Source organism: Lottia gigantea (assembly GCF_000327385.1).
Source record: "Lottia gigantea unplaced genomic scaffold LOTGIsca_57, whole genome shotgun sequence".
NCBI lineage: Eukaryota > Metazoa > Mollusca > Gastropoda > Lottiidae > Lottia > Lottia gigantea.
The window spans coordinates 1,023,590-1,036,280 of record NW_008709945.1 but is presented as its reverse complement, the minus strand read 5'-3'; the positions used below and the strand labels follow the sequence as shown (position 1 = coordinate 1,036,280).

General features: G+C 32.4%; 3 protein-coding genes across 3 annotated transcripts in view; 2 read left to right on the top strand and 1 right to left on the bottom strand.

The window, feature by feature from the left end:
- Nucleotides 1–2,591: 2,591 nt before the first annotated feature.
- On the top strand, nucleotides 2,592–4,436 carry LOTGIDRAFT_127507 (hypothetical protein; the record flags this gene model as incomplete). Its single annotated transcript, XM_009063379.1, has 2 exons — nucleotides 2,592–2,937; nucleotides 4,198–4,436. The coding sequence occupies 2 exons, from the start codon at nucleotides 2,592–2,594 to the stop codon at nucleotides 4,434–4,436; spliced, it is 585 nt and encodes a 194-aa protein (XP_009061627.1).
- Nucleotides 4,437–6,680: 2,244 nt separating this feature from the next.
- LOTGIDRAFT_219929 (hypothetical protein) lies at nucleotides 6,681–8,267 on the bottom strand. The gene has a single exon (XM_009063378.1). The coding sequence runs from the start codon at nucleotides 8,133–8,135 to the stop codon at nucleotides 7,233–7,235; it is 903 nt and encodes a 300-aa protein (XP_009061626.1). The 5' UTR covers nucleotides 8,136–8,267; the 3' UTR covers nucleotides 6,681–7,232.
- A 1,891-nt stretch (nucleotides 8,268–10,158) lies between these two features.
- LOTGIDRAFT_127222 (hypothetical protein) overlaps nucleotides 10,159–12,691 on the top strand; it is a gene marked incomplete at both ends in the record, with an annotated part of 6,085 nt that continues 3,552 nt past the window's right edge. Inside the window, 3 exons of the mRNA XM_009063377.1 lie at nucleotides 10,159–10,274; nucleotides 12,018–12,107; nucleotides 12,408–12,478. Of these exons, the coding sequence (XP_009061625.1) occupies nucleotides 10,159–10,274; nucleotides 12,018–12,107; nucleotides 12,408–12,478 (277 nt within the window). The remainder of the gene's footprint in view (nucleotides 10,275–12,017; nucleotides 12,108–12,407; nucleotides 12,479–12,691) is intronic.

The window sequence follows — 12,691 nt, the reverse complement described above, 5'->3', positions numbered from 1 at the left end:
ACATTTCAGATATCTGAATACCAACGTCAAATTGTTGGATCAAATCATTGTTATTTTCTTAGATACCTTAATATTCAAATCACATTGTGAGATATCTGAATATTAATCTGACATTGTATGATATCTACGTCGCATAACGTCGCATTGTTAGATATCTGAATATTAACGTGACATTTCAGATATCTGAATACCAACGTCAAATTATTGGAACAAATCATTTTTATATTCTTAGATATCTTAATATTCAAATCACATTGTGAGATATCTGAATATTAACGTGACATTTCAGATATCTGAATACCAACGTCAAATTATTGGAACAAATCATTTTTATATTCTTAGATATCTTAATATTCAAATCACATTGTGAGATATCTGAATATTGATATGACATTGTATGATATCCACGTCGCATAACGTCACATTGTTAGATATCTGAAAAACAATGTCACATTGTTAGATAATTATCTGAACATCAATGCCACATTGTAAAATATTTGAATAATAACGTCACACTATTAGCTATCTGAATAGTTATGAGATAAGGATACTATCGTCACATTGTTGGATATCTGAATATATAGAACTTCGGAAGGCAATATGACTTCTCTCTAACGTGTGACAAATTTAGATGGATTTATTTTAAAGAGCATTCTGAAAATTTGAAATTCCAATGTCTTTGAGGATCGTATCTGTATTGAACTCAATAAGGCAATTGTCAATTAATTGTGAAAGGGTGTGACTACTGCAGTTGAATCACTAATTAAAAAAGTTCATTGACTGGTATGTTATAAGGAATTGTTGTTTGTGTCCGGTATAACCAAGGTAACGTGACAGTATATTCGTAATCTGTTATATCTAGCTAGAATCGATCCTCGTAAACATGCCATTTTGCTGTTCAACTGAACAAAAGATCGTTATTGCTTTCACAGCTCCAAAGCTCTTCAGGGACAATAATAGGCTTTATTCAGTTGAAAAGTAATAAGTACAATGAACTTTGGTTGAATGAATATATTGAAAGGTCCATTTTCCATTCGATTAATATTGAAGGTAAATAAAGAAGAGTTAGAGAGAAAACTTAATGGATTTCAGGTGAAAAAGTGAAGGATACGTTTGTTATTTAACGGAAAGGATAAGCCTTGGAATAATCTACATTAGATCGAACAGTTTATTCGGATTATCCCTAAAAATAAGAAAGTTTGGTTCATTATTATGTGAATAAAGTGAACAATTATTGAGGATTTGGAATTGATGACATCACTAATTGATTGGGTCGAAACTTGATGATGTCACTGGCTTGTGAATATAAAGTCCATACAAGGAAGAAATCTCTCAATATAGCTCGCGATTCGTAAAGAAGGAAGAAGGAAATAAAATATAATTGATTGGTTGATGAAATGGTCAGAATTAGATTAGGTCTATAATGTCTTTGATATATTAAGTGATAAATGATAAATAGGAACTGTGTGTTTATTAATGACAATTAGTACCGCTAATTAGCTTGGGCAGAATATACATATAGTGCACATATAGTATGATATATATATTATGTTATTTGGTTAGAGGCTCCTAGTTCTTGAATCGTTTCCTTCATATAGATAGACAATAACCAGCTGTAAATGAAAAGTAAACTGTTTAATGCGGAATAGGTGGATATACATGATTATCAAATATTCTTGTGTTCAAAATAAAGTGGAAACGGATTTGAAGTGAGAGGCTTAAAGACATATATAAACGTATCAATGGAACTTTACTCAAGAATGAAGAAATTATAAATTGTGTACTTTCTTCTAATTAAAAACTTATATACACAGACGAGATCAAACATTCTTGAGTTAAGTTGAATTCAAACTCAAGTGAAGAAAAAATCAAGGAAGACTGGTTGATAGAGATTTACAAATGAACTATGTCACTGGATAAGAAATTAAGAATCTGTTAACGCTATTGAGTAACCTTGACTAACTTTGTTGAAGTAGAGAATATATCGTCTGGATGAGGTGAATATATGAAAGTTACATTTACATGTTTATATCGTGAAACGGAATCTAGAATCCTGCTCCGATTTATAAGTCAAACTCTTCTTATATGATCAGCCGTCGGTTGTTATTCGGTCGAATCTAATACTGTAGGAACATTAACTTCAAAGTACAACATTCAACACCTCTGATGGACTATACAGTGATTACAAATTAGAAAATAGTTATTTATTGTTAAAAGACTTCTATTTACCTGGTTACTGACATTATTTACTTATATTGGCATCTTGATTCAAGTGAATCACAGAGGCAAATAAAATTAAAAATTGAGAGTATTCTAAATTTAGTTCAAATCTTATCTGAAAGCTGGATTTAAAACCTGACACATGTTAAGATTGGGACTATCATAGAGTAGGTTGTCGTTCATCTTTTTTGGATATAAGTGAAGATTCCGGATATTGATAATATCTTAATTTTGGACAGTTCTTGAAAAGTAGGACGTAAAACTCCATTCATTTAATTTGAATTGAACTATAAAAAAAATAACTTAAGTTTGGCTGCTTATTCACTCTGGACCAGGATCTTAAAATGGATGACCGATTGGACAAACGTAAAATGTCTCTGATAGAAGGAATTAGAGAGCAGCTGTTACAAAATGGGTGTGGTGGAATAAAACATCTCTCGACAATGTTTAGAAGGATGGACTATGACTTCTCTAAGTGTATCTGTTATAGAGAACTTTTAATTGGTATCAAATCTATGGGCGTGACAATTTCAGAAAGCGATTTAAGACTTGTGTTCGATCTTCTAGATAAAGATAAAAATGGTTCCATAGATTTTTGTGAATTTATTCGTTATCTTACCCCACCTATGTCAGAACAAAGAATCCGAGTTATAAACGAAGCTTTTGACAAACTGGACGTCGATAAAAATGGACAAATAGAAACAGATGACTTACGAGGTATTTTCTTTTTAACTTCTTTTGAATATTCCATAGTTAATAGTCAAATATCAAACTTAAGTATTTTTATATTTGGGCAGATTTATTTGAATTGAACATGATGTATAGACATTTGTCTTGTGATCGGGGGCACAGGCAAATATTTGATGACAAAAGCGTTATACAGAACCCCTTCCATATTCTGTTTTTTACACTACAATGTATGGAAGGAGTTTCAACTCAATTTCTCTATTCACAAATATGTTAGGGTTGTAGCTTCAGATGTTCAAATTCAACTTGGGCAGAACAGGTATTGTAACAGAAGCTTCATAATATAAAAACTACTTGTGTAGATCTGTTTAAATGTAGGGGAACCGGTGTTGAATTTATAATATTTAAACGTACTGTGGATAGCATCATGTCCTAACCACAGCCCCATTCGTCATACTTCCTGACCATGTCAAAACCCGTATTCGTGATACGATGTGTGGATAGCTGCTAAGGCCAATATTGAAATGACTAAATATATGTAAAATTACATTAATACACGTCGGTGATGATATGTAGAAATTAATAACACTGAAGGTTCTCTATATAAAGACAAACAAAGAGCTGATATTTAAGAGTAATAATAATATTGTAATAATTAAAATATTAATTAATACCATATGGTGCTGGTCATACGGTACTATAGTATTGTTCTGGTGTAATGAGGGGAAATTTATTACTTCTCGTACTTAAATAATTACTTTTCTCAAAGGTTGTTTATGGTAATATTCATTTATATGGCGTAAGAAGTTATTCAATGCTACCGAAGCGTGTTTCGCGTGATGTTCAAACTAGCCAATCAAAACGTCCGCACGTCACCAATTTTACGTTTTGTTTTGTAGATATTTATTTTTCGAAACTTGTGATGTTATAGGAATACGAGCAACCCACTCATTCAAAAATTATTTTCTGGTTAAACCAGCCAATCAAAACGTTCGCACGTCGCCAATTTTACGCTTTGTTTTGTAGATATATAATTATAAAGAAGTTCTAAACTTGTGAAGTTATATAAGTACGGGCAACCCACTCATTCAAAAATCACTTGCTGGTTACAGTTTATCGCTTCATACATAGCTATTATGATAATCTTTTTATCGGTATTTGTTTAAAAGTATGACGAATGTTCGTGAATAATTGAAGATTGCAAGATAATTTATGGACGGTGAACGGTAGCCTAATTTGTTACGTTTAATGTAACCAATTATAAACAAACTTTTTGTTTTATCATTTCAGTTGTATATTCTGGCAATGTTAAACGCCACCCTAAATATGTTTCTGGTGAATGGACAGAAGAGGAAACATTACGTAACTTCCTGGATAGCTTGGATACACCCGGATGCCCGGATGGAAAAGTTACCCGCCAAGAATTCCTGAATTACTACGCTGGAGTCAGTGCTACAGTTGATGACGATTGTTACTTTGATTTAATGATGAGGTCGTGCTATGGTCTACGTCCTCGGGGAAATAGTTAATATCTAAATATTCCATAATAGCATAAAAGCATGGAATTCGCTTTCCATCGTCCCTGAAAAGAGGTATACCAACCAAATGTCCACCATTCGATATAAAGTAGGCTAATGCTACGAATTCCACGTGTGAACTTGACGTTTAACAATTACTTGTATTACCTTGTATTTGCCATGAATGGCGTATTGTTGTGTCCTACAACATTAAAGTGAACACAATAAGCAACCTTTCGACAGAATTTGTACGAAGATATAAAAATTCCTAACATCGACTAATTTATTACTGTTGGGACAATAACTCTCACAATATAAACAATTTGGTATGACGACCTTTTATGGTCTGACCATGACATATATATATCGATTTTATACAGACATCAGAAGAAATAAATCAAATCGATTAATTCCACAAAATATGAACTGTGATACGTAATACACATATGTATAACGATTGAAGTACTTATAAAGGTATATTACCGTCTAAATATTTGATAGCGCTCTATTCAGTTATCCGCAACACTTTTCAGAATGAGTTCTTTTACTTTTAATCGCGACCAGTCTGAACTTGTGCTTTTGTTGAATTTCAGAAGATCTGGCTTTGGGTTTTAAATCTGAAAATAAAAATATAATACTGATGGCTCAAATTGAGCTCTATCAGCTAGTAAAGCAAGTGTTTAGATGACTGCACATTTCCTTCCTGAGATAATGTTTTTCTTTTTGGTAGTTATCGTAGGCTACCTAGATGAAATACCAATGCTTGTAGTTTTATATATTGTGTTAAAACGTAATTACCATTGCTGGTATCTTTAGCTTACCCCATGACAAGTTTCGAATCCATACAAGACAATAAATACCCAGATTCGGGCTGATAAAAATTACTAAGGGAGGCAACTTACTAATGACTGTCAGACTAATTCCAGACCCCACGTAATGATTGATATTTGGGAGGAAAAAAAAGAAATTCTAATACGATTTAGGGTTACCAAAATCTGAAAAACCATCCCAATGAAGAATGTCAGATATAGAAGTTTATGAACAATGAAAATGGTGCTTCAGAAGGCTAATTTTAAATGAGCTACTAAAAATCGCAAGGCAATATTTCTGCATCCCATCTCATGTGAATGCTAAATTCTTTTTCACCCATTGGCATTGTCTGCTTTACATGTCTTTTCACATTGTGTAGATTTAAAAGGTGCTCAATTCAGAAAATCAGTAACATAAAACCAGAATCGGAATGAATGAATGAATTTAGAATTTCATTCCCGAGTTTTCTCCGACTGTCCCGTATTTGTACCCCCAGCTCCGACAGACTGGCGCCGCCACTGAATGATGGCTCGTATTATATACAATGTGTCACATTTTGTTCTTGAATATGTCAATTCAATTTTAGATTGGACTTTCCCCTTAAAAGTTTTATAAAGTGTGCACTATTTTATGTACTAATAAAATCTATAAATGTTTCAAATATTTTGTATGAAGTTTACCGGTTAGGTCTGGTATATAGGAGCTACAAAATATATACACTTCCCACATCATTTAACTATAGCTATGGAATTGAAATGAAATATGTCATGATATGCAGAATATTTATGTCATGTGTGCCCTGAAATCAGCATGAATCACGAGGGATTGGGGTCTACGACTTCATAGAGTTTCAGATGATAAATAACCAAGTACTAACGACTCGAACAGCAAAACGAAATCCAAAACAACATATTGGCAATATATTGGTAGCAGCTAATGAACTTTTCATATGAGGAAGTATTTCATAATGAAAAGGTATAACGTTTGTCTGAAAGAGTAGACACTCTCTGTGTGGCGCCATATATGAAATCTTACCAGTCCAATCCATTCAATCAGAGGGAATCCAACATAGTCAGTGGTACCGTCTTATCACTGTTCAAGGGAGGTAATTCAAATAGTCATCATAGTTTACTGCCACTTAGAGTTCAATATGGTAATAAAATTCACTAATTTAGAAATCTATACAGCTCAGTTTCACAAATAAATTATCATACAACAAAGGGAACTCTTTATGACTTCTATACTGTATTTCTGTTTGTCCTTTCACAATAATGAAAATTAATCTTGAAACACTTGCCAATTTGAATTCCATAAAAATATGAAGTCTGTTTAATTTTTATTTGTATAAACATATTTCCCTAGTGTAATTGTATATCACATCATTTGTAATATTATCACCCAAGACTTCTGGTCTAGTAATATCTTGGAGTAATGTAAACAGGGGTTGGCTTTTAACTGCTTTTATCTCAAAGGAGGAATGGAATCATTGATTAGAACCTTTATTCCAACATGTCCAAGTTAGATAGAAACAAGACGTACAAAAATACATTTATTTATCTAATAATAATAACAAATATTTTCACTGTTAAAATAGTTCTCAACTCAGAACATGTAGAAAGAAATATTAAAACAGAACCTGAAACATGTTGTTACTCAGAGTTTCACCTATCAATCTTCAGACTGCATCCATACATTTCCAAAGATAAACCATAAGCTTACTATATATTAAAAAAAATATTAACAACCATCATCATATTTGATCATCTTCCAAGCTTTTATCTAATTTTTTTTTGTACCCTATTTTAAAAATATCATAAAAATAGGTTGTATTCCAACATGTTAAAACGTAACCTGATGGAACCTACTTGGTTCATCTGGTCAGCATCAATTTCAGACTTGACACAGTCATGATGTGCTACAATCCACAAATCTTTTTTATTTGTTATCAATTCACAATAAAAGTCAAAATTAAAAATTCTTCAGAATTAAAAGTCTGGTCTAATAATACATGGGATTAAAAGTAACCCAATGAGCTTTCTCCTGATTCTTAGCTTTACTAGATGTTGTAAACAATGATTTGTAGGTAGCACTGACATTAGGATTATCTTGGATACTCTTAATCTTAGCCTCTTTCTCCTCTAATTTCCCATTGGTTGCTTTCGATTTGAGATCTGGTTTCCCATTTGATAGTTTAGACTTAATATCTTTAGAGGATGGTCCAGCCTTTTGATCATCCAATTTAGCAGATTTGCTACTCTGTGGTCCATCTGGTGAAGTGTCTGTAGAAACCTTATGTTTTCCTGCCTTCTTGGCTAATTTTGCCGCTTTAGCTTTCTGACGTCTTTCATTCATATTGTCTCTCATTATGTCCACTTCATCTTCAGTTCCATTTAAAACAATGACATCATTTTTGTCGTAGGTCTTCCCACATTTATGACAGATTTCTGATTTAATTTCTTTCAAAGCTCTCTCTGACAGCACACACCCACAACTCCAAATATAACAAAACTTATATTTTCCACTAAGTTCAATTCCAACAACTGGACAGATGTACTCTGAAGTCTGTGTATCAATGTAAGCATCACCTTTCTCAGCAACATTACCTTTATAAGCTGGATTTTCAGACAGTTTCAGTTCTTTCAAATCACGAAGTCCTCTCAAATGATCAAATTGATTCGCAAACTCAAATTTACTTTTGTCAATCAAGAATTCTAAAACTGATTCTTTGTTGTAAAGTCTACCTAATTCACAAGCTAAGATTGGTTTTTGTAAAGGTTCCAAACTGATAGCACAGTGCTTCCATTTCACAGCCAACTCGGCAGCCTTGTCTTTCTGTTCAGGTTTCTTCTTGGTTTTGACTAGTTCGTCACGAGTTGGAATCGTACCTCCATCACATCCCATGGTTAAAGATTAATCACGAAGGTTGGATAAACAAACCTACAGAATTCAAATACTTAAAATCGAATCAATTACACGACAATGTTAAATTATTGTAAAAATTTAGAGTAATACGACTTGTTTATCTTTTTTTACACCGGAAATGCTAATACCGGAAATGACAAGCCGGTCAAATCGTGCACAAGTCAAATTGGACATTAAAATTTTATAAATTTTGTAACGCTTTGGTCCATTTTTTTAACCTTTTATCGGTCTCTCCATTCCTAATTCCGAAGAGCGTATGAGAGGCATCGAAAATGCTATTTAGTGCGACCAATATCCATTCCATATGTGGTTATACCTGCAATCAAGCATAATTTGTACAATTATTGAATTCGAGATTATCCAGTACTCTGAGTAGTGGAAAATTCATTACAACGTCTGGATAATCAAAATGAGGTGTATGAAAGAAGTTGTCCATTATAACGGTAGGTTGTATATATAGTAGTCAAGGCTACCAACAGGTAAAGTTCTTTGATATTTCTAATCTAACTACTGTTTGAAAGAAAGATATTTTTACAAATGGCGATATCCATTCATGCACGGACGTGTAGGAGAAGTCAATTGATTGATTATTGTTAATTAGTGAGATTAATTAATCAATGGATTAGGAACATCATAGTGTTATTTAATTACAGGTGTTCATTGTAAGAGCTTAGTTCATATTCTGTGACTGAAGGAAGGGGCATTCCTCAGGTAGTGATAGGATATCCTGGTTTATTTACAAATTTACCAAGGAATGCCAAGGATACACCCAGAAAACTGAGGTAGATTAGGAACATAAGTTTATACATATTACATTAGGCTAGTAGCCTATTATAGGATGTGATTAGACACAGATAGACACAGATACGTGTACATCTAAGAAGCCCGTTAATGTTTAAACCTAGTTGTGAATTTTTAAAAATCAAATAGCCAGTAGGTCTACTCTTCATGTAAAGATCAGATAAAATCAGTGAGGGGTATTGGAGTTTCTGAAGTCCAAGAAGACATTTAATATTTCCTTTTATTATTATTAATAATTTGCTGTTAAATTTTAATTTTGAGAGTAGTTCTATACAGTTTACTATCATATATAAACCTAACTTCAGATAACTGTAAAAATCAAATTAGTCTAAATACATACAATCACTGGTTAAAGTTATATGCAGTGTTGACGTGTTTCCCCTGTCGTCCTCAGGGGGGTGAAATACGTCGAAACGTTGCATAAAACTTTAATCAGTGATTGTTGTTCCATAAAGCTGTGTCTATGTATCGTACTCACAACTGCTAAATGCCATTCAAAGACTAATACCTTAAAGTTTAGATTTTTTACATGAAGTAACTTATTGTATATTACAGATATTCAACTACAAAAGGACAATATTTACCATATAAGATGCACCCGATCTTGTTATAAATTTAACATGTTCCAATAATCAACTGGTATTAAAGGATTCAATCCAGCTATAGGCCTAGATAATTAAAGGGGTTAATCCATGTTGTACCCTACATCGCCTGGATGAACATATTTTTACAAAGTATGTATTTTACAATAGTCAGAAACACTGGTATTTACATGTACTCTTAACTTATGACTCTAATTTGCATGGTATTAGTGCAATGTAGTTTTTGCTGCAGACTTTTAGAGATTTTGGAAGTGGTCTTTGTATATAGTCCAAGAGCTAGCTATGGGTGATTTTACCCCAAAAAACCCAGAAGGTTTGATGGTTTCAATGAATTAGGACTATGACAGACATTGAAAATTATACGTAAAGATGTACATCAGCTGCTACAGATCTGGTAGAAATGTATAACTTAAATGTGTGTGCTCAGATGTTGCACCAATTTTTGTCCATATTTTTAATAGTGTTTTGAAAAAATACTAAATTACTATAAGTAGAAAAATGAAAAAAAAAACTGCCGTCTTTTAAATACTTCTGGATTTACAAGAAGCGTTATATTTTGTACATGAATTTGATTCTTTTTATGGGTTTTTTTCATTCTAGAATACAGAATTATTGGTAAGAAAGGGGAAGGGACATTTTCCGAAGTTTTAAAATGTCAAAATATAAAAGATGGCGGATACTGGGCGTGCAAGAAGATGAAACAAAGTTATGACAAGTAAGTAATTTTATATATTTTTTAAGAATCATTTCAATGGATATTTTATATATGTATATAATTATTCAAATTCATTCTCATTCTTCAAGCATTCATGTTTGAAATTCTTCATGCTGTGAAGGAAATCAAGAATATACCAAAGACTATTCACTGCTTTTAATTTATTCTATAATATACATATATTACGATCCATATTTTTTATTATTCTAATATTTCCTTAATGGAAGTTTATCAATCCAAATCAAAAAAACAGTCACAGAAAAAGTAGCAAAACTCAATACAGAAAGGACAGTGACTAGACAATTAACCATCTCACTGCTATTTAAGGCTTTTTAGGATATTCACCCCTTCATAGAAAACTGTGTCATGAATTGAATACCTGTATAGGTATTGATTATTCAATACTATTGGTTTACTAGTAGTTTTAATAAGACTTGTAATTTAATTTCTTTATTAAGAGGTCAAGTAGGTTTTAGAAACTTTTCTAAGAGAATTTGAAGGGATTTACTTGTATTATTGCTATAATTTTAGTGTAAATAACACTGTTATAATGCAATAAATAGTGTGATAAAAATTTACTATTGAATAATAAAGAATATTTGGGTATGAATGATATGCCTATTGCCAGTGGTATGGAGAAAAAAATTCACATATGTGTACATGTATAGCCTTTTTAACAATAATTTAGCATTATATTTGAGTAGTTTGGCAGCATTGTAAAACTAAAGACATGGCAGCGATTGAATTGGGTTTGAGACTGAGCTAAAATTTAGCTCTATATTGTATTAAGTTAAATTGTTGTGTGTCGAAAGATGTGTAAGATGGGCTAAACTTGAACTAATATGGATCTCCTTCTTTTTTTAAATGAGATTAAGTTGATATTGAGCTTCATTTTCTAGCTACATGTATAAATAGTAGTGTGTCAAGAATTGACTAGGATGATTTCTAATTGAGCCCAAATGGATCCCATTCCTGTATATATTAGATTGAGCTTATATTAAGTTCATGTTGTATTGCATAACATAATTGTATATCAAAGGTTTCATGGGATATTCTCTTTAAGAATGTTTGCTCTAGTTTTTCATATTAGTATAACTATAAGTGTTTGAAGTGTGTTAATTTTATGATTATATTATAGTTTACTAATCCTGTCACAGGTCATCTAGAGATTACAAGATTATCTCAAGACCCTAATCTCAAGATTAAAGGAGGAATATCCAACTAACTTAAGGAAAATGTTAAAAAAAATTTCTTAGATAATTTATAGAAAGACTCTGCCAGTGTCAAGTTACATTAATTTATTAGGGCTGGTGTGACGGCATAAGAAGTATAAGTCAAGCTTTACTTTAAAGCCTTTGTCAAGTCACTTTTATTTTCCCAAAACCTGCTGCAAATTTTATTCTATGATAGGGAATTGACGTTAAAACAAGGCACAGGGGGTCTTTGTGGATTTAAATACATAATTGAGAAGAAAAGTCATTTTGAATGTTTGGTCGTCGCTTCAAAAGTGAGGCATTTCTGCTTATGTGACCCTCTGTGTGCGTGGGTACAAGTTAATGTACAGTGAGGTCTGACTGTAACCACCACCTGACGCATCCACCTGTCATAGCGTATGCTAGTGTATTAGGGAAGGTAATGGCTCCAGAAGTATAAACCAAACTTTACGTTACTGCCTTGCTGTCCAGAAACATTATAACTTCTAATTACAACTTGTAATAAGTGACATGTTTTTGTATTTTTCAGTATGGATCAGGTGAATAACCTGAGAGAAATACAAGCCATGAGAAAATTAAATCCTCACAATAACATCTTAGAATTAGAGGAGGTCATATTGTAAGTTTTATATTTCTATTTCGCTATTAACATCATTTACAAAGACATTTAAATATAACCAGAGGGTAGCTCCCCTCTAGTGACATCATAAAACATGTTAGTTTACATGGTATTGCAAGAACCACAGACGCCGGAATGAAAATTGGAATGGTACAAATTGATGCTATGAGTGTCCCCGATACACGTGAAAAGTTTAGAAAACCTCTTTACAATCCCTTTAATTATCGTGTAGCTTTGTTGCCATAACTCTTTAGATTTGTACCTCATATCACATATTGACTTGTCTGAGTTTCATTTCAGTGACAAGAAATCTGGTACTCTAGTCTTAATCTGTGAATTAATGGATATGAATATCTATGAACTTATCAGGGGTAAGTGATGCTGATTTAATGTTTATATATATATATGATTTGAGACATGAGAGCCTTCAAAATCAGTATGGCTACATGTGTAACTACTAGTTCTACTAGAAAATGAAAAATGCAAGAAAAGTGCCTAATGATGTTAAGGTATAAGACCTCTGTCTTATTGCCTTGATGATGTGACATGGTAGATCTGGAAATAGTAGCAATATGATTTTATGA

What these genes read in the sequence shown, in the direction of transcription:
- LOTGIDRAFT_219929 (XM_009063378.1), bottom strand. Translation starts at nt 8,135, where the DNA reads ATGGGATGTGATGGAGGTACGATTCCAACTCGTGACGAACTAGTCAAA.